This window comes from Felis catus, chromosome B4, assembly GCF_018350175.1.
Source record: "Felis catus isolate Fca126 chromosome B4, F.catus_Fca126_mat1.0, whole genome shotgun sequence".
Taxonomy (NCBI): domain Eukaryota; kingdom Metazoa; phylum Chordata; class Mammalia; order Carnivora; family Felidae; genus Felis; species Felis catus.
The window spans coordinates 135528483-135551442 of NC_058374.1; the positions used below are offsets into that span (position 1 = coordinate 135528483).

At 55.9% G+C, this 22960-nt stretch overlaps 2 protein-coding genes across 9 annotated transcripts in view; one reads left to right on the forward strand and one right to left on the reverse strand.

The window, feature by feature from the left end:
• SERHL2 (serine hydrolase like 2) lies at nt 1-21365 on the forward strand. Of its 7 annotated transcripts, none has more exons than XM_019835671.2 (12): nt 1-281; nt 1468-1617; nt 1730-1843; nt 2230-2271; nt 2701-2720; nt 3175-3249; nt 4644-4816; nt 5478-5557; nt 12044-12078; nt 18436-18518; nt 20003-20099; nt 20917-21365. In XM_019835671.2, exons 2-12 carry the CDS (start codon nt 1482-1484, stop codon nt 21028-21030), a joined length of 969 nt encoding a protein of 322 aa, XP_019691230.1. In that variant the 5' UTR covers nt 1-281; nt 1468-1481; the 3' UTR covers nt 21031-21365. The 7 variants fall into 7 exon arrangements, 5 of the variants coding, with proteins under 5 accessions (XP_019691230.1, XP_006934203.1, XP_006934204.1 ...); XM_006934141.3 differs by lacking the exon at nt 1-281 and adding an exon at nt 398-513; XM_006934142.3 differs by lacking the exon at nt 1-281 and adding an exon at nt 520-669.
• Nucleotides 20259-22960, reverse strand: part of RRP7A (ribosomal RNA processing 7 homolog A) — an 8702-nt gene continuing 6000 nt past the window's right edge. Inside the window, exons 7-8 of one of the 2 annotated variants that reach the window (XM_006934138.4) lie at nt 21708-21841; nt 20259-21435 (exon numbers count right to left, since the gene is read on the reverse strand). In XM_006934138.4, coding sequence (XP_006934200.3) covers nt 21756-21841 — 86 coding nt within the window. In that variant the 3' untranslated portion in view covers nt 20259-21435; nt 21708-21755. Of the gene's footprint in view, nt 21842-22960 lie in introns of both variants that reach the window. The other variant, XM_003989353.5, reaches the window with a different exon arrangement.

Consider the following 22960-nt stretch of genomic DNA (forward strand, 5'->3'; position numbering starts at 1 on the left):
AAAGAATCACTCCACCTTTAGTCCTACGGAGCGAGCCAGGGAGGACCCACCTGGCAGCCCCGCTCCCTGTGACTGCTCCCTGGGCCTCCGCCCGCTCCTGGCCCCGCACGGGAGCGAGGCCAGCCGTGGTGACTGCCCAGGGTCAGGGTCCGGCACCCACGTGTCAAGCAGAGACTTCACTCTCCTCGACATCATCCCGGGTGTAGCCCAAAAATTTGGAGGAGGTTTGGCCACCTCCCCAGGCCTCCCTAGCCGCTCTGCTCACAGCCTCTGCCCGGTGGGTGAGTCTCCGGGCTCTCAGGGCCCCTGGAAGGAGCCAGGCGGATCAGGAGCTCTGGCAGGCGGCGCCAGCAGGGCCCTTGCAGGCGGGCGGGGGCGGGGCCTGGGCAGAGGGGCGGGGCCAGGCCGGAGCCGGCCCGCGGGGCGGGGTCTGAAGCTCAGCCTTTCTGATTACCGCTGGCGACCACGTGGCGGAGTGACGGCCCAGTGCGCCCCGCAGGACGACTGTAATGGGTGAAGACGCCGCGCCCCGGGCCCCTTATGCCGGAGTGGGATGGGGGAGGCCACGCGTGCCCTCCCACCTGCCCCAGCTACTTACGACTGACCACTTACTTACGCGTTCCCGGGTGTCGCGACTCCACCATTGGCACCCTCGGCCCCGGAGCGGAAGTGGGAGCAGGCCGGACCGACCCGCGGGGGGGGGGGGGGTGGGAAGGCGGGCAGGACAGGGCTACATGTGGCCTCTCAGGGGTCTGGGAGCCCAAGAAATAAGCGCGGGGGGCGCGGGGAGTTCACGGGTCTCCAGCCCGGTGGGTGGGCTAGCAGGGTGAAAAGGTCAGCGCCAGGCGGTGGAGAAGGCAGCCCGGCCCAGAGCAGAACAGAGACAGCGTGGGGCTGGGTGGTCGGGACTGGGGTCCTGGGGCTGTGCCGCCTGCGCCAGATCCTGGCCCTGCTTCAGTCTCCCTGGTGACCTTGGGCATGAACCGCACCTCCCCGTGCCTCGGTTTATCGGTTTGCGAAGGGAATGTGATCATGATCAGATTTACTATGAGGAAGCGAGGAGAGGGGCCATCCCATCTGCCCTTCTGAAAGTTTAGAGTATGTTGTTGGTACTCTGTTGACGCCAGCTTTATGGAAAAGAAACCTGGGGCTCAGGAAGTTTTTTTTACTAACTGGCCCACCTGCCACAGCCAGCAGGTGGCAGTGGCAGAGCCGGAGTCTAGCCAATTTCCCCAGCCAGTTCCATAAAGTTCTGTCGGTTTTCCTCATTCAGAGGACCCAGTTTACCTTTCCTTCCTCTGGGTATGCCCCAACCCACCTCACGCTCTCTCCTGGTAAGCCCCAGAGGGCAGTGTGGGAATCTGAGCCTCCCTGGGCCGTGCTGGTGCCCCCGACACGTTGGGACACTGACGAGGGGCTCAGAAAGTGCCGGCTTCACGGATGAGTGGGGGGGTGGCTGTCTTCTAGGTCTGACATCAGAGATGAAGCTGGCTGTGCCCTGGGGACACATCGCTGCCAAACTCTGGGGCTCCCAGCAGGGCCCCCCGGTTCTTTGCCTGCACGGCTGGCTGGACAATGCCAACTCCTTTGACAGACTCATCCCTCTTCTCCCAAAAGGTAGGGCTGAAGGGAAGCTGAGGGGCAGCGGGGCATAGACTGTGGGAGAGTGAGAGGTGAGGGGAGACGTCTGACCTAGGTGCCTTCTCCTAACCCCTGTCTCTCGTCTCAGACTTCCATTACGTTGCCATGGATTTCGGGGGACATGGGCTCTCATCGCATTACAGCCCAGGTCTCCCGTATTACCAGCAAAACTTTGTGATTGAGGTCCAGAGAGTTGTAGCAGGTAAATAAGAGGCCGAATGTGTGTGTGTGTGTGTGTGTGTGTGTGTGTGTGTGTGTGTGGAGGGGTGCACTGGGGACATCCCCTGTCCTCTCTGGAGCGGGGTGTGGTAACCAGGTAGCGATCCCGGCCTGGGAGTGACCTGGGGTCTGGCCCTAGTCCTGCCACGAGTTCATGGGTGACTCTGGGAGAGCTGGAGAGGATGGGCCAAAGAAGAGCTCTATTCCTCCTGTGGGTTCCGCTCCCGCAGGGAAGCTGGGGTCCCTCTGAGCTAGTTTCCTGAGTGGGGCACCCCAGATGCTGGGGACGGACGTCGTGACCTCAGGGACTGCAGGACAGAGGTTTGCGGGAGGCTGGGCCCATCCAAAGCTGGCTCCGTATGTTTTCAGCTTTGAAATGGAACCGTTTTTCCATCATGGGCCACAGTTTCGGTGAGTACACGTTACACTTGGGCGGGCGGGGGGCTGACTGGGCTGGGGGGCTGCGAGGGAGGGAGAAAATCGGTACACCAGTACCCTGCACTTCTGGGCACTGCAAGGAGAGGGGAAGGGGTGTGCGGGCACTATGGGCGCTCTGCCCTTTGGCCTGAGGCAACTCCCCCAAGGGACATACGGCCCCAGAGGCGGCTGTCTTCCAACGTGACAAGAGAGATGTGGCCTTTGGAGTGGTTAGGTCTGACGAAGGGGCCATATGGCCCCAGGGAGGGAACCCCAAGTTTGACAGTGAATGAAGAGCCCCAGGGGGAGAGAGGAGCCAGGCCCCTAGCCTGGGGTGGGGCAGCCCTTGGGAGGAAGTTTTCGTAGAACTTCAAGAGCTGGGAGAATACCAGCTCACTCTTCTTTTGCCCCCCCCCCCCCCAGGTGGTATTGTGGGCGGAATGGTGAGTAGATGGCTTTGCAGTGACCACCTCTGGCCACCTTGGGCGCTCTGACAGGGGGCGGGGGGGCGGGGGGCGGGTGGTGGTTGCGGGGGAGAGCGGGAGAAAGAAGGGGAAGGCGCCAGGAAAGGAAGTGTGTCCTCCTATCACAAATTTGAAGTCAGCATTTTATGACCTGGTGTCAGTTTGCTCTGCCACTGGCAGTAACCATTATTGTGGGGAGGTTGCTGAAACTGGAGATTCCTGTTGGAGTTCAGAGTTTCCGCACCCTTCATCCCCAGGGAGCCCTGGAATCTAGCCACAGCAGGAGGTGGACCTTGGTCTGAGTGTGGACCTTGGGGGGAGGGGAGAGGAGGAAACAAAGACACTGGAAATACCAGTGTCCCCAGGGAAAAGCTGGAGTCTCATCGCCTTCTTCCTCTCCTACCCATTGTTTCCTTTTTGGGTCCCATCATAGTATTCCTGTACCTTCCCCAAGATGGTGGATAAACTTATCTTGCTGGACACGTTTCCGTTTGCCCTGGACTATAAAGTAAGAACAAAGGCTTTCATGCGTACTGTCATGGGGGAGACCCAGGCCCCCCGGTAGTGTCCTCAGCCCTGTCTCTTTGGTGGGTATCAGGGAGATGGGAGAAGGTGGCAGAGGGTAGACAAGGGGGGATCAGAGAGGATCCCCGCAGAGGACAGGGTTGTGCAGCCTATACCCCAAGGAGTGGGCAGAGAAAGGGGTTGCAGGGGCCTTTGTGATCCTTGGAAACCCTGTATGTGGCATGGCTACAGAATGCCAGATCAGTCACGAAGTGGCAGGGGACGGAGAGGGTAGGAACGGTGGATTGAGGAAGCTCTGGGGGCACACAGCTTGGCGAGGCCACCCGCACTCATGCTCAGTTGCATGCTTTTGCGCCGTGCACACACTGGACAACCGCACACAGCAGCCCTGAGTGCAGACCAATGGGAAAGTGCCGAGCCCTCTCGCCGCCGCCACCAGTGACAACAAACAGTGCCGTCCCTGCATCTGGGTCCTGGCTCTGCCATTGACCTGCTGGGTGACCCTGGGCAAGCGACTTGGCCTATCCGGACCAAAATGAGATGGTTGGGCTAGATGACCTCAGAGGCGTCTGCCCCCTCTCTCACATTCGGTCATCCTGCTTCCCGAGGGCTCAGCCCCTCGGTGATGACACAGCTTTGTCACCAACTCCAGTTTCTTATCTGTAAAATGGCCACAGATGCCAAAAGGGCACGAGCCACGCTGTCTTTTTATTACCACATGCCCAACCCCAGCATACAGTAAGCGCTCAGTAAGTGCTGGTTTCATGAGTAGGTGGCCTGCGGGTTAACGTGAGGATCCAGGGAGACTTGGGCTGCTCCTCCTTCCTTATCTGAGTCACCAAACACGGTGCCCCAGGATCTTCCTCCTGGGGGTCTGGGTATCTGGTCCTCTTTGTCCTACGTTCTCAGGGGGTTGGATGGGAGCGTCACTTCCCACTGCTGCTCACGGAGCCGACCGTGGGCAGGGCTGGGCTGTTCTCAGAGGGAGCTGGGTTGGGAATGGGTACACTCGAAGGGGGGGCTGGAAGCCCCAAGTGCTCCGCTCGGCAGTCGCCTCTCCACCATTTGGAGTGAGAGCGTTAATTAAACCGGATGAACTTGCCGACCCTGGGTGGTGCTTGACTTCCGGGCCTACCGCTGCACCTTTGCAAAGCTCTGGCAGTTGATCGAGGTTTCCTTTCTCTTCCATCCTCCTCCAACCTGATCCCTGTGGCTGTCCGACCCCGGGGGGGGGGGGGGGGGGCTGGCCTGGCTGTGACCGAGGCAGACAACTTGCCCCGATCACAGGTCTAACTAGGAGCGGCTGATCCTGTGCCCCACCCCCTCACTGGGTCAGAAGGACTCCCGGCTAAAGGGGGCGCATGGGGGGCGGGGGAGGAGCTGGCCCCTTTGTCTGCAGCCCGGAGTCCTGCCCACCCAGCAGAACCTGCAACCCCCCAGGAATCGGAGAACTTGCTGACCTATAAGCGAAGAATGATAGAGCACATGTTACAGATAGAGGCCTCCCAGAAGCCCCAGCGAGTGCTCAGCCCGGAGGAGATGCTGCAGGGGTGAGTGCAATCCAGTGAGACGCGGCTGTGGCGGAGCTGGAGGAGCTATGGGATACCAAGGGAGGACATCTCTGGGGCACAGAGGGGGCATCTGTCTCCTCGCAGATGCACAGCAAGCCTGTTCCTCTCTGTGCTCCCCCTGGGCACCGGGCTGCCTGGCACTCTTCAGACACCCCAGCCGGGACTTGATCTGCCTCTTATCCTCCCCGCTCTATAGCCACGCCCTTCATGTACCAGGACCCCTCTCCACACGTCCTCTGCCCCGCTTCTTCGCCCTGTAATTCCTCCCTGGTCCTCTCTGCAGGCACCTTGCTAACGTCCCCACTCCTCCTTCCGGCCTCGGCTGGCTGCCTCTTCCGCTGGGACTCTGACTCCCCCAGGTCCAGTTGCCCTGTAGGCAACTGAAGATCTGTGGCGGTGGCCGCTGGCGGGTTGCCTTTGTCCCTCCGGCACTGGAAGTGTCGCTGGTAGTCAGGGATCTATAAATATTTGTGGTCTAAAGGGGTGAAAATACACACACCTACGCACACTCACATACGCACCCTGCTGATGCGAACATCCCCACCGACACGTGCCTGTGTCCTCCGTGGGGCGGCCCTCCTCTCCTTTCCATCTGACCTCCCCTGCCCCAAGACGTTGAGCGTCCCTCTGTCTTCCCCAGGTTCCTGAAGAACAACAGTCACGTGGGTGAGGAATGCGCACGGCTCCTCCTGCAGAGAGGAACCACCCAGGTGGCCACAGGTAGGGACTGTCACCCTCCGAGACCGCCGCTTACTGGCACTGTTCTTATTGAGGAGCGATAGCTAAGCACCAGGGCCGCTTGCTCCGGACCTGGCATCACGCTAAGTGCTCAGCAAACAGTATCTCACGGAACCCTCCTGCTGCCCTATACTCACCCCCTCCAGAGCCGGAGAAACTGAGGCTCGGAAAGGCCAAGTGACTCACGCCAGCTCAGGCAGCTGCGAGTCGTCAGGTGTCTTTGGACTGAACGTTGGGGAATGTTCCAGCCATGCTGTGCTGGCCCGTGTGGCGGGTGCTGGTGTTCGAGGCTAGGGTTTGAGGCAGCGTGACTCAAAAGAGGTTTTTCAAAATGGACAAGCGGACAGGGTGCCTGGCAGGCTCAGTCAGTAGAGCATGTGACTCTTGATCTCAGGGTCGTGAGTGCCACCCCACGTTGGGAATGGAAAAAAAAAGAAGGCGCGCCGGGGGGGCTCAGTCGGGTAAGCGTCCGACTTCGGTTCTGGTCACGATCTCGCGGTTCATGGGTTCGAGCCCCGCGTCGGGCTCTGCGCTGACAGCTCAGAGCCTGGAGCCCGCTTCGGATTCCGGGTCTCCCTCTCTCTCTGCCCCTCCCCTGCTCTCACTCTGTCTCTCTCTCAAAAATAAATAAACATAAAATAAATAAATAAATACAAATAAAATAAAATAAAGACCCAATTTCCAACTATCCCCCTTTTACTAAAACAAATCTAATTGTGAGACAGCCTTATAGTTTATGGGTCTATGAGTTAGTCATTTCCAATTAGAATACGGCCAGGTTTGTGCCAAGTTACCAGAACCTGCAACAACAAACCAAATGAAGCCCAGGGTGCTTCTGTTAGCGCTGGTTTTCCCCCAAAAGTTGGAGGCTTCCCTGATCGACCCAAACAGCTTCCTGGTTTCCGGTTTCTTAGTCTTAGGGCCGGTCTCCTCTACTTGTGCGCGCATAAGAAACTAATGCAGACATATCAAGAGAATGCCACGTGGCCGTCTGAGACTCCGGTTTTCCTTAAATTTCCCCATTTAAGTAAGAAAAACTTACAAGTACACGTGGACTCACGTGTCCCACGCAGTGACTTCCTGGACTGGCCCGGGGGGGCTTGTTAGTTTTTCGCGGGACCGTTCCCTCCTTTGAAGCGCGTTTCCCTGTGCCTTTTAGTTTCAGTTTTATTTTTAGAGTAAGGCTGAAGTAAGATCTAAGGATATTAAGTGTGGCGGATCCAGGGGATGCTGCTTACGAGTGTCGCTTCCAAAGGGCCCTGAGACACTCTCACGTGTCTGGGTTTCTCCCAGCGAGGTCTCAGACCACCGGGGGAGCTCGGAGCACCGGACGGTCGGTCCTTACGTGTGCATCCCTGGCCACGCCAATCACTAGTTACCTTACGAGATGCAAATGGCTGTGGGACCGCCACACGTCTGGAGGAACAGCCTCAGACGCTTCCGCTAGGCCGGAAGGAGCAAGTGTCCCTTCTCTTCGGAGCTGAGTGACTCAGTCTCTCCCGATTCTAGCCAGAAAACCGACTCAAGCCTCACATTAATAACATCCATTAGTATAAGGCCAACTTCAAACCGTCCGTCCGTCCACTCCACCCTCTAGGTTACAGATCACCTTTGACAGCTCGAATAAAAGTCAGGACCGTCAACTCAAATTGAGGAGGTCCGGGTATCGGGAGAGCTCGCCAGAGACACCTGTGAGGTGCTGAGAAGTCAGGGGCGGGGACGAGGGGCCCGTGCGGGCACCCAGCACTGAGTCCTGAGGACCCCCGGGTGCGCTCAGGCGAGCTGCTCTGATATCCTGCCGACCATGCCGAGACCTGTTAACACGACACGAATAAACAGGTATTTTCTTTTAGGGCATTTGCTCTTGATGCACCTGCCCAGTGTGTGCTCGGGGCAGAAATAGAGATCATGCCTGGGAGTTCAGTGAAGCCATTCTGACCTCAAAGCTCTAAGCGTAGCTTCCCTGGGAGCCTAGGGGCAGGGCCCACAGCGATTCAAAGTCGAACATTTCCTTCATCATGGTTTTCTTTTTAACAAGAGGGAGGCTCTGGCACAGTTTTCACTGAAGGGTGGGGAGGTGGGGAGGAACCGCCTGAACTTGGCACTGGCTGCATGGTGGGCCCCTGCTCAGGCTGGGGTCAGGGTGGCAACGGCAGGTGCTACTTGGCCAGCTCTTTGCTTTCTTGCCGCGGTTGGTTGAAGGTTTTAAGGAGTCACCGGGACCTGGTTCCGCTGGGGATGCCTGGAAACTACACATTTCTTTGGGAAAATGCCAGGAGTGAGTGTTTCAAGGTGGGATTCCCCCACTGGGTGCAGAGAGGGGACCATCTGGTGGCTGGCCTGCTGGGCATCTTCCTCTTATTCCTGGGGGTTCTTAGCCCAAGGGGTGAATATTCCCATTTTGCAGAAAGAGGGAGGGCTGGTTTCTAGAAAACAGATGCAGAAGATAACTGTCTACTCCGTGATGGTTTTCCTTCCTTCCCAAGCATATTGTTAAGGAGCGCCCGCCCTGGGAGAGCACAGGAAGGCAGGGGGTGGGCTGGAGCAGTCACCTGGTGAAGGTCCTTCTGGACAGCATGTGGGCTCAGGGGCAGGAGAAAGGAGGGTGGCCGGGAGGTGGGAGGTTGGAGGAGGACAGAAGGGAAGACCTCATGGGCACGCTGAGCAACAGGTGGTGAAGGTGAAGGTGCCCAAGGTGGTGGGTGGGGAGCCACTGAAAGGTGGTAGCCGTGCCCCCTGCCGCCACCACCCCCAGTGAGACTCTGCAGAGTCCAGTTCTAGAACAATCTGGAAGGTGGCAGGGGAGGCCAAGTGGGGCTGGAGTCGGGAGCTGGGTCTGGAGATGAGAGGGGAACCAAAGCAGGGGCCCTGGGCACGGAAAATGACTTTGTCTCTGTGAGGGAGAACCGTTTCTGTCCTGCGGAGCCAACACTGAGTGTGTGGGTGTTTCCCACAGTGACCGGCTCTTCCAGCTGGACGTCCTGTGACTCACTTATCTCAGTTCTGACACGATCCACCCACAGGCTAAGGGCTCAGTCCCCCGAGGCTGCCCTCACTGTGGATGCCAGTTATAAGTCCCGGCTGCTACCTGTGCTTCTGACTCACTGGCTATAAATCTGGGGTTCCCTGGGAACGCAAGCTTGTGTGGCCACTCTGGAAAACAGTATGGGGGTTCCTCAAAAAACTAAAAATAGAACTACCTTACGACCCAGCGATGGCACTACTAGGCGTTTATCCACGGGATACAGGGGTGCTGTTTTGTTTTTTTTTTTTTCAACGTTTATTTATTTTGGGGACAGAGAGAGACAGAGCATGAACGGGGGAGTGGCAGAGAGAGAGGGAGACACAGAATCGGAAACAGGCTCCAGGCTCTGAGCCATCAGCCCAGAGCCCGACGCGGGGCTCGAACTCACGGACCGCGAGATCGTGACCTGGCTGAAGTCGGATGCCCAACCGACTGCGCCACCCAGGCGCCCCACAGGGGTGCCGTTTTGAAGGGACACACGCACCCCAATGTTTATAGCAGCACTATCCACAATAGCCAAAGTAAGGAAAGAGCCCAAATGTCCATCGATGGATGAATGGAGAAAGATGATGTGGTGTGTACACACACACACACACACACACACACACACACACACACAATGGAGTATTACTTGGCAATCAAAAAGAATGAGATCTTGCCATTTGCAACTACGCGAATGGAACTGGAGGGTATTATGCTCAGCGAAATTAGTCAGTCAGAGAAAGACAAAAATCATATGACTTCACTCACATGAGGACTTTAAGAGACAAAACAGATGAACGTAAGGGAAGGGAAACAAAAATAATATAAAAACAGGGAGGGGGACAAAACGTAAGAGACTCATACATATGGAGACCAAACTGAGGGTTACAGGAGGGATTGTGGGAGGGGGAGGGGATAAATGGGGGAGGGGCACTAAGGAATCTATTCCTGAAATCATTGTTGCACCATATGCTAGCTAATTTGGATGTAAATTAAAAAAAAAACAAACAAAAAAATCTGGGGTTCCTTCCACCCACTCCTCAGTTTCAGAGGCTTACAGAACTTGGGAAACCCATTTACTCCCTAGGATACAGTTCATTATAAAGGATACACCTGAGGAACAGCCAGACGGGAGAGATCCAGAAGGCAGAATGTAAGGGAGGAGTGCGGAGCGTCCACGCGTCCCCTGGGTGCACCGTCCTCCCAGCACCAATGTGTTCACCAGCCCGGGAAGCTCCCTGAACCCCCTAGTTGAGGGATTTTTTTAATGGAGGCTTCGCCGTGTAGACATGGTCCATCATCACAGCTTCTGGCCCCTCTCCCCTTCCCAGAGGATGGGGAGGGAGACGTAACATTTCAGGCTTCTAATCGCAGGTTGACCCTGAGGCTATCTAGAGCCCACCAAGAGCCCCCTCATTAGGACCAAAGATGCTCCTATCACCTAGGAAATCGCAAGGGATTCTGAAGCTCTGTGTCAGGACGTGGCCTCAAAGGCCAGATATCAGAACAAAAGATGCTCCTAGCACCTGTATTACTTAGATTACACAGGCTTTAGGAGCTCTGGCCAGGAGCCAGGCCTGCAGACTAAAATATCTACTTCCTATTATATCACAACAGCACAGTCTTTATTGGCTGTGGCAGGAGACGGGTGGGGGGGCGGTCTAGGGTTCTGATCATATCTCCCGCATTCGAAAGTATTTTCTTATGAATTGTCTGTTTCCCGCGACTTGTTAGGGATTCCAAAAGTCTTGGAGGAGGTGTCGGCTCACAAGTCGCTGGCCTGGCTAGCCCGAGGGGCCCCAGCAGGCTCTGGGCAGGCCGAGCCCAGTCTCTCCTCTTTCCGGGGCTCACACTGGCCTCATCCCTCTCAGTTCCTTCCCAACGAAACAGGTTGTTAAGGGAGTTAAGTCAGTGCAAAGCCCCCACTGAGCAGCTGCTGGCCCTGATGTCGTGGGACCTGAGTCTGAGAAGAGCACCAAGCAGCCTTCCAAAAAAGCTAGGGCTGCTTGCTCTTGGATCTGTTCGTGGAACTCCTCTAAGGGATATCTGTGCTGGCCTGCTGGTCTGAGAAACACATTTCTGGCCTTTGAAAGTCTCACTGTCTCGTGGGGGGCGGGGGGGAGCAACAGAAAAGCAGCCAGGCTGTGGGCCTGCTGGGGCCTGTTTAGGATGTGCCCAGTGGAAGCGAGTCTTGGAATAGGAGGAGGATGTGGCCAAAGAGAAGAGGAGCCATGGCCCAGGGCAGAGAAAACAGCTCGGTAGGTACCTTGGTACCTCGGTAGGTACCCAGGTACCTTGGGGGTCACCCCACCCTTAAGGTAACCCCCTTTCAAAGTTGTTTCACATCCTCTGAGCAGCTGGAGCCCAGGCCTGGAGGAAGGAGGAGGCAGCGAGCCCAGGTGGGGGCCCCGGGGTTGCCTGTGGTCCTGCACGGGCAGCGGGGGCTGATTGTCAGTGCAGGGAGGTCAGGGCCAGAGCCGAAGGTCACCCAGAGGCCTCAGCCTTGGTTTCATTAGGCCGAGATGATTACACGGTCCTCCCAAGTATTTTGAGTCCCAAATGCCTAAGAACCTCTAACAACAGTTAATCGTCTAGATTTAAAACTATGTCTAAAAGTTCCATAATCTCTAATTAGAGGGGGAAACCTAATAATTATGGAAAAGAGCTCTCCTTAATGTTCCCATAATTGTTTCTCGGAAAGCCATTTTGTATTCAAACATCAGGTTTTCAGCAGGGAGACCTCACGCCCTTCCCCTGGTGGACCCCCAACCCCTGCGTCCTGCCCAAGTACCCCTTCCTCCGGAGCTGATGGGGTGTACAAAGGGCTGGGCACGGATGCCAACCTAGTCGCCATTTTGGTTTTGCTTTTTACGTGAATATTACTTTTTCGAACAGGTGCTACATGACGTAGTTTGAAACACAATGTACCATAAACAGCTGCGCGTGTCTCGCCGTGTCTTACCCCTTTCCCATCCTTGTGGCTCAGCTCACCCCCCAGGATAACCCGCTTTTTAAGCGTGCTCATATCCTTCCAGTCCACTGTCAGGCTGCGGCAGAGAACCGAGGCTTGGCCAGCAGGTGGGACCACGGGTCTCCCAACCCCGCCAACCTTCTTTTCTCTTTGACACTTGATGGCACTGATGCTTAGCCACCGGGTACTTCCTGGGGTTTAAAGATCACGCGATCACCTTAAGGTTCTCAGAGATGACAGCTACCGTCCATCACCGTCCTGCACCGCTCTCTGGGGTGGCCCGAGGGACGTGCCCGGGTGGGCCACACTGGCCCGTGTCCGGGTGGCCGTGGCCAAGCTCTGCTGCCCTGGCTCGGTCCCAAGAGGACACGAGTGCAGGCTGAGGAAGTGCACCCCGGCTGGAAGGGCCCCGGGTCCCCAGGGAAGTCGCGCCGAGTCCCTCACCCGGACAGGCAGCACTGAGGCCCCCGTCTTTGTGCTTCCGTTCCAGGTCTGGTGCTGAGCAGAGACCGGAGGATCTCTTTGGTGAGTGCGGCCGTCTCTCTTTCTCTTTTGTTATCGCCGTCCAACATGCGTGGCACAATAGTCATCGTTTTAAAATCACTCGTAAGTGTCCAGTTCAGTGGCACTAAATACATTCACAATGTCATACAACCATCATTGCCCCCAGAAAAACTCTGTCCCCACCGAACACCGGTTCTCCACCCTCCCCCCGTCCCTGGTGGCCACTGTTCTGTTTTCTCCGTATGAACTTGGCTGGTCTAGGGACCTCATCTAAGTGGAATCATGCAAAACGTGGCCTCCTGTGTCCGGCTTATTTCACTTACTGTTTCCAAAGCTCATCCGTGTTGTGGCAGGTGGTGGAATTTCATTCCTCCCGTGACTGAGTAATATTCCGTTTGTCTGGATCGATCCACGCATCCGTCGATCGACACTTGTGTTGTGTCCCCCTTTCGGTGACTATGAACCATGCTGCTGTGAACACGGGTTATGAATATCGGTTCGAGCCCTTGCTTTCAATTTTTTTGGGATCTACACCTAGGAGTGGAATTGCTGGGTCCCATGACGATCCCGTGTTTCGCCTTTTTTGAGAAACCGCCAAACTGCTTTGCGCAGCGGCGACCGTCTTCGTTCCCACCAGCCACGGGCAAGGGTTCCAATTTCTGCGCCACCTCACCAGCGCGCGTTACTTTCCTTTTCAAAAAATTTTCAGCCGTCCTGGCGGGTGTGAGGTGGTGCACAGCCTCTTTCGAATCGTTGGTCTCTTTGTGGCAAGGGCTGAGGTGGAGAGGGATCCCCAGGGGGGCCGGCACGAGTCGGGGCCGCACCCGGATTTGCCCTGCACTTGGGAGACATGGAGGGACGCCGGCGGGAGGTGGCCACGGTGCAGCAGCCGCTCCTGGTCCTTCCAGGCGCCTTGCACGTGTGCCCGGGTAGTCCTCACTGCAGCCCCAGAGGAGGGACCTGTCGGCCCCCGCAGGCGAGGACACGAAGGCAGCCTGACGACTTGCCTGCGATCAAGCAGCACCGTCGGTGGGGGCTGCACACCCACGAACGACTGAAAAACCATTACTGACACACAGGTGCCCACAGAGCAAAACGTGAATATCAAGGCCCACCGTTGGCCACGTTGAGGGCAGACTTTGCAGCCCCATCTGTGTTTTCGTGACTATGAACGTAGACGCCGACCTATTTTAGGGCTCTTTGTTTTTGCTGTTCGTTTAGGCTTTCACATAAGTGGTTGCAAATGCTTCCGTGGATGTGGATTAACTGGAAGGGCAGCGGGAGTTCAGGAAAGGCACACTGGTGGGGGGTGGGGGGCGGAGGGGGCGGTCAGAGGAGTTTCCTGGAAGAAGTGGGACATGAGCCAGGTCCAGAGTGGTGGGATCGACCTGGGTAAGAAGGGGAAGACTTTCCAGGTACCTGCTTACCATGTAGATAGGGGCTTAGAATAGGCTTAGTGCACGTGTTGAGATGGGGTTCCTGATGGAGGGTGTGAAGACCAGAAGGGGAGAGAGGGGCTGCATAACACGAGGCCTGGAAGCCAGCAGCCAGCCTGGAGCTGTGCGACAGGGGCATTTGCAGAAACTCCACCACAGAGGCTGTGTGACCTTGGGCAAGCCACTTACCCCCTCCGAACCTGTCTTGTGTGCAAAAAGGAAGTGCATTCATTCGTTTATTCATCCATGCAGCTGGTTAATGAAAAGCTAGGAGGTACCAGCCCCTATGCCCACCTTTGTGGGGTTGCTGTGTAGACTAGTTAAGGCCTGTGTGTTGAGTGCTCTAGCACATTGCTATCGCTTTAGGTGCTCACAGACGGTGCTCTTAATGAGATTAAGAGAGTAACTTGTTTTGCACATGTGAGATGCTGTCATTAGAGGTGGGAACCTCTGGCCTCAAGTGGTCTCAGGGAGACCACTGAGAGTCATCACCCGGGCCCAGACGTGGACATGAGGCCAGGACCAGGGCATTAGCCAAAGGGATGAGAATGTTTGACTTTTGGTTTTGACCCAGCTGGGATCTGTTCTCAATATGGTGTGAGGTAGGGATCCATTTTCATTTCCCCCCCCCAGATGAATAGCCAGTTGGCCCATTACCAGTTATTGGGGGTCCTCCTAACCACTAAGACTCACTCACCGTGTTTTGTCTTCTGTGTGCCGGTCCTCAGGCAGGGAGCTAATTGCCAGATTCTAACCAGTGGGGTCCTGGAGGCCCCTGTTGGAAAGCTTCCCTCCAGAAAGAGTGATCCTGGCTGGACCCCTGACCTGAGCCAGGCAACCCTCTAGGCAGCAGGGCAGGGCCCCAACTCTCCATTGCTCCACAGTGCGGGTTGGGTTGGTTACTATTTGTGGCATTTGGAAACACCCCTTCCCCCTCCTAGGAGCACACAGCTGTTCTGCAGCGGGGTCATGGTCAGTCACAGTGCCCAAAATGGGAAGAGTGCCCACCGATTTGAAGTTTACGTTTGGAACATAAACTGAATGACAAAAGATACAAATTCTAAAATTTCGTTTTAGAATTCCATTTTTTGTTCCATTGATCTTGTCACCATCTGAGAAATACCATTCTATTTTAATTCCTATTTCCTTCTAATTGTTTTGATAGTTAGTAGAACCAGTGCTCTCTCCTTGTTCTTCTTTTACACATTTCCTTGGCTTTTATTGCATATTTTCACTCCCAAATGAAGTTTGGAATGATCATCTTCTGCCAAAAATTATATTGGGATGGGGCACGTGGCTGGCTCAGTTGGTAGATCATGCAGCTCTTGATCTTGAGGTCGTGAGTTCAAACCCCATGTTGGGCATAAAGCTTACTTAAAAAAAGATTATATTGGGATGATACTGAGTTTGTAGAATACTTTGGGAATTTAGTTACTGTTAAAATTATGAATGGGTATCACTTATTCATAATAAAGGCACCACCTCAATTTAGTGGCTTTCAGGCAACGGGTTATCCATATGAAAAAGTACGATCCTAGATCATTGCCTCACACTACACACAAAAATAATTCAAGATGGATCACAGATCATAACATGAGAGCTAAAACAGTAAGGGTTCTAAAGAAAACAGGGAATACGTTCATGACCTTGATGTAGACAACATATTTTAAATAAAACAACATACACATGTGAATCAATAAAAATATTGACAAACAGGTCTTTATTAAAATTTAGAATGTCTGTTCATCATGGGGGCACCTGGGTGGCTCAGTGGGTTGAGTGTCTGACTCTTGATTTTGGCTCAGGTCATGATCCCAGGGTTGTGGGACTGAGCCATGCATTTGGCTCCATGCTGAGTGGAGATTCTCTCTCCCTCCCTCTGCTCCTTCCCCCCACTTGTGCTCATGCACACTCTCTTTCTCCCTCAAAAAGAAAAAAATAATAACAATACTTTCTGTTCATCAAAAGACAATTTAAGAGAGTGAAAAGTCAAGCCACAGACTAAAAGAAGATATTTAAATGCATAGGTCTACTAGAGGACTCATACACAGAATATATAAAGAGCTCTGACAAATCAATAAGGTAAAAACTAACAACCTCCTTTTTAAAAACAGGCAAAAGATTTTAACAGGCACTTCAAGAAAAAGGCTATCCAAGTGGCCAATCAACACATGAAAGGTGCTCATCATCGTTAATTAGGGCAATGCAAATCAAAAGACCAATGAGACACCTCTACGTCACTGGAATAGCCAAAATCAAAAGGCCTGACATCACTAAGTCTTTTTTTTTTTTTTTTAAGTTTAGTTTTTGAGAGAGAGCGAGCAGTGGAGGGGCAGAGAGAGAGAGAGAGAGAGAGAATCCCAAGCAGGCTCTGCACTGTCAGCGCAGAGTCCGGTGTGGGGCTTGAACTCACTGACCGTGAGATCATGACCTGAGCTGAAATCAAGAGTCAGGCATGGACTGAGCCACCCAGGAGCCCCCTGACGACACCAAGTCTTACTCGGGGCATGGAGCAACCAGAATTCATCTACACTGCAGGAGGAAATACAAATTGATGCCACCATTTGGAAAATTGTTGCAGAACTGCTAAAGCAAAATATAGGCAAATCCTGTGAGCCCGCAATTCCACTCCTAGGTGTAAACCTAGCAAAAATACGTGCCGTGTGCACCAAAGACACGTGTGAGGATGCTCATAACAGCTTCATTCGTAACAGTCCCAAGCTGGAACTCACCTACATGTCTTTGAACGACAGAATGCATAAGTTGTTATATATTCAGGCGCCGGAGCACCACACAGGAACGAGAAAACCAACACGCTCACAGAGCAAAAGGAGCCAGAAAGAGAGCACTCTGTATGATTCCATTTACCTGAAGCTCAAGCAGAGGCAAACTGATCTCTGGGGCCAGAGTTTGAATAGTGACGTCCTTGGAGAAGACTCCAGGGGGGAACCTGCTGGGTGCTGGTGATGTTCCAGGCTTCGATCTGGGTCACGTGGAGCATTTATATGCGAAGGGCCATCATGAACCGACACACAGATCTGGGGACTTTGCCGTAAGTTACACTTGAATTACAAGAGAAAATGTGGGGTGCCTTGGTGGCTCAGCTGGTTGGGCGACTTGATTTCAGCTTAGGTCACGGTCTCACGGTTCACGGATTTGCTCACAGCATGGAGCCTGCTTTGGATCCGTCTCCCTCTGTCTGCCCCTCTCCAGCTCACGTACTCACTCTCAAAAACAAACAAAAAAAGTCAAAAAAAATTTTACAAAAGAAACATATACATTGGGAAGTGAAAGTGGACTAGGGAAAGAAGGTAAGAGGAGAGGGATGTAGACGCAGAGACGACCAAAAAAAAAAAAAAAAAAAAGACAAGCACACCCAATAGCCTTTGCTCTTAAAGACTTTCTTGGAGAAATATCCTCCTATCGTGGCCTTGGAAGAAACCACTGCAAAACCCCAGCCTTGTGTTGCGCTTTCACACCTGGAGACGTATGTGGAGGGAATATCCCTCAGTGTCTGCCTTGGGGACCAACATAGAATTGAGTCGAGGGCCTGAGCCCACAAGCCGGAGAGCCCCAGTTCGGCCAGAGAAGCCTATGGAAGCAAGGCGAAGAGGATGGGGGCTGGGGGCAGACACCTGAGCCGAGTCCTGGTGCCATCTCCTGTTTGCTCTCGTGCATCTTTAGCCTGTGTGACCCTCCCCCAAAGCACCGTTTTAATATGCCCATCAGCACGGGTCCCGGGGAGCCCCTCTGTGGGCAGGAGCCACCTTGGTGCTTTTCCTTGAGCTGGGCGCTCTGCCTGGAGGAGAGGGTGCAGCATGTCCGGGTCCTCGTAGACCGTTCATCTGGGAACGCCTGTTTCTGGAAGAGCACCCAAGGTCATTTTCGCCCAAGGAGCGGGAACTAGCTGGGAGGTCGGCGCAGAACAAGGGCAGTGTGCTCTCGTGGCTGTGACTGGAGGTGTGCTTGTGTGCTCTCATGAGGATTTCATACTCGTCAAGGGTGGGGAGGAGTGTCGGGCACTTGGCACAGTCAGTCCTCGTGAGAGCTTTGCGGAATTCATCCGCTCAGCACCCCTGTATCAAGCTCCTCCTATGGCACATCTCGAGTTCTGGGGCTGGGGCAGCACAGTCCGGTACAAGCATAACGTGAGCCTCACGTAATTTCACGTCTCGGAGTAGCCATATTAGAGTAAAAAGAAACAGGTGAGACCAAGTTTCGCATTTTTTAACTCCATGTATCCGAGATGTAGTCCGTGTAAACATTTCAGATATTGGGCCTTTTTTCATGCTGTCTTTGAAATCCTCTGTCCAGTTTCCACCTACAGCGCATCTCAGCTTGGACTAGCCCCATTTCGAGCACTCATAGCCACGTATGTGTCCCTTGTGGGACAGCACAGATCTGACGCCTTCAATGGTCATAAGACAGGGTGGTCCGGGCTATGACGGAGGCCTGCAAGGGCGGTGGGGACATCGAGGTATATTCATTCTGCCCTGTGGCTTAAGCAGATTTCTTTCTCGTGGAAATGGCTGGTGCTGGCACGCGGGCCGCTGCCTGGCCGGGCAGCACTACGGGGCGGCCTGTGGATGGGGAAAGGGGTTTCGGGGCGAGGGGCCACACCTAGTCCTCAAATCTAGGCCCAGAAGCAGCCCAGGTCACTTCTCTGCATTTAGTCGCACAAGAACACCAGGAGGTAAAGGGATTTGGACACGTCTGGCTGGGCAGCCGTGAGCCCAGAAAGAGGGAGAACAGATTTAGGGGGAAAACCAGTCTGACCCGTGGGGTTTAGAGAGGCCTCTGTTGAGGTGATGTGTTTGGGAACTGAGGCAGATGGCCATGGTGGCCCCATGAGGCCCCCGCTGCCCCCAAGAGAGATGGGCTTCGCACCCACAGCAGCACCCGCTAACCTGTGGGAGGACTCACTGTGGTTTTGTCTCTGCAGCCAGAGCACAGCATCGATTTCATCAGCAGGGACCTGTTTGTGCCTTTCATCAGGAAGCTGCAGGCCCATGTCCTGCTCATCAAGTAAGTTGGAGCCATGTGCCCGAGAGGCTCGACTGTCAGGAATCTCCGCGGCTCTAGGGGGAGGTTCCCAGTTCTACCAGCGAGACCTGGCCGTCATTTTTCACGGGCGGCTGCTCCCACTGCCCCAAGCAGTGGAAGGCGAAGCAAGGGGAGGGCTCGGGCAGCGGGTGGAGCGGATTCGAAGGCACCTCTCAACAGGAGTCTGCGAGGCAGGGGCCAGCGGGCCTGACAGTGGGACGCTCGCTCTACCAAATTCTCCAGCCACACCAGACCCCTTACGGCCCCAGATCCGGGCTGCTCACCTGCCTTCCTCCCCACTGCGGCGCCCGGCCGGAAGCAGTCCCACAGTGAACATCCTTCTGTGTGGCTTGGATGCCACTTTCCGCTCTGCTGCGGCCAGCCTAGACTGTGGCACGCCTGAGGCAGGAACCCCGACTTCTGGGGACACGTGTGTCTCTGGTGCTGAGCACGGGGGTTTAGGAAGCAAATCCACACCACAGGGAAATACGCCGCACGTCCTCACTAGGACGGTCAGACTAAAGATAACCGGTGTCGGCGAGGATGTGAGACACCAGAACCCTCGTGCTGGGGGGCTGTAACACGGAGCAGCCACTTGGAAAGAAGTCTGGCAATTTCTCAAGCCAGTGTTACCACAGGACCCGGCAACCGCACTCCCTGGGCATCTGTGTGCCCCACATAGGACCACACGACAGCTCGCACGTGATGGCTCGGAGCAGTGTTGTTCACAACGGCCCAGAGGTAGAGACGTCTGTCAGCCGGCGAGCAGATGAGCCAAGTACGGTACCTCCATACAGTGGGCTATGTTTTAGCCACAAAGGGGAACGAACTTGTACGGGCCACACGGGCGAGCCTTGGGAACATTATGTTAAGTGGAAGCCAGCCACACAAACCCACGTACCCACGTATGATTTGCTTCACATGCAAGTCCAGAGAGGAAAGTCTAGAGAGGGTTGATCAGTGGTTGCAGAAGACAGACTGGGCACTGTGTGTGTGTGTGTGTGAGTGTGAGAGAGAAAGAGAGGGAGAAAACTACGGGTTTGGGATGTTTGAGACAATAACAACATCCTAAAACTGACCGTAGTGATTGTTGTACAACTCAAATATACTAACAAACATGGAATGGTACATGTTAAATGGGTGAAGTTCTCTCAGTAAAGATGTCGGGAGAGAAAGCATTAACTTAAGAGCCTGTCATCACCTCCCGGCCCTGCCATTCAGAGGCTGTGGCCACAGGCAGGTCCTGCAACCCGATGGAGTTGAACCCACAGCACTTGGCTCACGTTGGCCATTGAGCCCCGAGTGCCCGCAGGTGCCCAGGGCCTCGACCCCGATTTACACCTGGGCTCTGAGGGAAACTCGGAGGCAAGCCCGGGCCTGTCTCCTCTCGGCCTGGAACCCAGGGCAGGGGCGAGGCACCACAAAGTGGCCCTAAGGTGAGCCCTGATTTTTCTTTGGCTTTCCAGAGCAATGCAAGGGTTTTATAACGTGAGAAGAGAGAACGACGCTGACAAGGAGGCCCTAAATTTGGCGACGGACATACTGAAATCTGTCCTAAAGGAGGTAGGTGTGCGGGGCTCAGCCAGGCTGGGGGTCAGCAGGGTCCTCACCCAGGCTCTGGTCTGGACCCAGGTCTAATGGGTGACTGCCAGGAACTACCAGGCCTCACTCCCCACTGTGGCCAGTCCCTAGAGCCACATGTGACTCGGCACAGGAAACACATTTAATTGGCAGAATCTCCCAGTTTTATTGTCCTCACATATCCTGTAGGCCAAGCCCAACTGGGCCAGAGGCCATCCCACAATTTCTAGAGTGAGCAGGTGACCAGTTACATCAGTGGGTGACGGCTGCAGGTGAGGGTGGGTCTCCCAGTTGGGGAGCTGAGACTCACGCTTTGTCCCTGGGAGCACCTGGCACTTTCCGACCATCACCCACCATAAACACCTGACCCCGGGGGCCTCTGCTAACATCTCGGCATCGGCACCGGAGTGGCCGGCTGGATGGTCAGCGGGCAGTGCCTTCCTGCCTCCCAAAGAGGATCAAGTTTGAAAGGCTGCTCATTTTTCAAGCCAACCTTAAAGTGGCAGAATGAACAGCACCCCGGGTCCCTCCCCAGCCTCGCTCTACCACCTCACTGCTCAGAACGGTCCAGAAGCCCAGGGTTTGGACACTTACCCCCCCAAACAGGCCTTTCTTGCTGGCTCTGAGCCAGGCCCTGACTTAACCAGAGGGTGCCCCTGGAGCTGCAGGTCAGTCACTGCCCCGAGGGTCACTGTGAGGGACCCTCCTGAGACACGGGGAGGCAGCAGGCCCTGGGAAGAGGGGCCCACGGAGCCCCCGCATCCAGGCCTCACCTCACCACGCATCCCTCCCTCTCCAGTGGTTCCAGTACACAGAAGTCCCGGGCAATCACTACGTCCACATGAACCAACCCCAGCGTGTGGCCGGGATCATCGGCTCCTTTTTGAAGAGCAGTACCCCAAACCAGCTGTAGCCTGGGCCTGGGGCTTTGCCCCGCTCCCCCCACTCACCCCCCGACTCCCTGCTCCCAATCCCCATGGCCAGGCCAGGTGCGGTGGGGACAGGCCTCGCGGGTCTTGGAGACCAGCAGGGGCTGAGGCAGAGAAACCTGGGGCAGGGTTTGGAGGGATGGGGCCAAAATTCCGACTTTTGGTATCCGAGACTTCAAGGGGGAGACACTGTTTGGACCTGGAGGGTTGTCTGTTTTGTGGCTGATAATCGGCAGTGAATGGGTAGCGGACGGAGGAAGGAAGGGCCAGGTTGCTGCCCAGCTGGATGAAAAATAAAATGTTCTGTATTCGCACTGTTTCCGAGGCCGTTTCGCTGCCAGCGGGGGCCCTTCCAATGGGGGAAGCGGAGAACACAGCAGACACTTAGCCTGAGAGGAGAGTCCAAGAACAGGCCGGGAACAGAGATGAGCAGGGAGCAAGCGCTCCCCAGGCTGGTGGCGTCCTGACAAGCCCTCACCCCGGGCGGGCCCCGCCAGCATGGGGTCCCGAGACTGCAGGAGCACCAGGGCCCCGGGAGGAGCTGTCGTTCACCCCACCCGTGGGGACTCCGGCCTCGGGGGCTGGCTGACACGGTAGCCCCTCGGCCTGGGCAGCCTGGGACGAGCTGTTCCAGACCTCTGCGTCCTCACCAACCGCGCACCGTCACCGTTCACCGTTCTGCTCCGTGGGGCCCGTGGGCCAACTCGGCTCAGTAGGGTCGGAATTTGCGCTGGGCCCGCATCAGTTCAATCCTCTGCCTGTCCTCCTCAAACTTCTTGCGCAGCTGGGCTAGATCTAGGGCGGGAAGCACAAGGGGAAATGGGGCCGTATCGGTCAGTGTGGCCCGTGGCGGGGGGGGGGGGGGGGGGGGGGGGGCTGTGCCACGTGGCCCCCAAGCCTGCTGGCCTCTGCTCTGAGAAGCGGTTGGGACCTTGCATGGAGACTGACTAGCATGCAGGCCCAGTCAGAGGGTGGAAGCTGAAGACAGGGCAGCACACCTGAGGTTTCAGAGGAACCTCCTCAGTGCAAGAAAAAGCACGGAGAAAGCAAGGCACCTGCTCCCTTCCCGCCCCTACCCCACACACCCAAGGGGAAGGCAGGTGGCTTTGGGGGTGTCAGGAGCCCCCAGGGCACCTCTCCCAAACCCTCCCCACTGCAGCAGTCAGACTGGGGACAAGGTCGGGAAGTAAAGGGACTCCGCCCTGAGAGTGCCACGGAACCCAGATGGCAGGTCTGTCACCAGGTGAGCAGCCGAGGAGCCCGGAGGGAGGGCTGGCAGAGGCCCACCGTCGGTGAATCTAGACAAAAGGGCAGGAGCGGGGGTGCAGGACACAGTGGGGAACAGCAGTGAGGCCAGGGAGGGCATGGTGTGCCGGGTGGCAGGTTACCACCTGCTACAGAGCTCGTCCCCCTGCCGAGGCCGAGGCCAGGGCCAGGGCCAGGGCCAGCACCCTCTCCCCCGGGCCCCTGGGCAGCTGCCCCGCAAGCAGGGGAATTGGGGACCGCGGCAGCAAGCTCAGCATCATCATGGCCATGAGTCAACCACAGGCGATCGCTCACCCCAACACTCTCCTTGTGGGCCCCCCCCCCCCCGCCCACGCATGGCGCCCAGGCGCACTCTTTATCTCTCTCTCTCACACACACGCACGGTGCTCACTCGAGACCCCCCCCCCCGCCCCCAAATCACGTCCAGCAGCGGCCCTCTCTGCACCCGGTGAGCACTTGAGATCCACCCTCTGCCACGTGGCCCCTTGCTGGAGGCTGACAGGTTCCGGCACCAACTGCTCAGGGCTCTGCAGCCTCTAAGCAACCCAAGGGCCCCCACAGCTGCCGCTGGGGAGCCACGAGGGGACCGCCACGGGGGATGCTGCAGGCTGGGCCCCCCGACTCCAGAGCCTATCAGGAAGTCTGTGC

Coding starts and splice junctions, on each gene's coding strand:
- SERHL2 (XM_045062467.1), top strand. CDS start 1,305: ATGCCCCAACCCACCTCACGCTCTCTCCTGGTAAGCCCCAGAGGGCAG. Junction 1,618..1,729: donor CATCCCTCTTCTCCCAAAAG/GTAGGGCTGAAG, acceptor CTCTCGTCTCAG/ACTTCCATTACGTTGCCATG. Junction 1,844..2,229: donor GGTCCAGAGAGTTGTAGCAG/GTAAATAAGAGG, acceptor GTATGTTTTCAG/CTTTGAAATGGAACCGTTTT.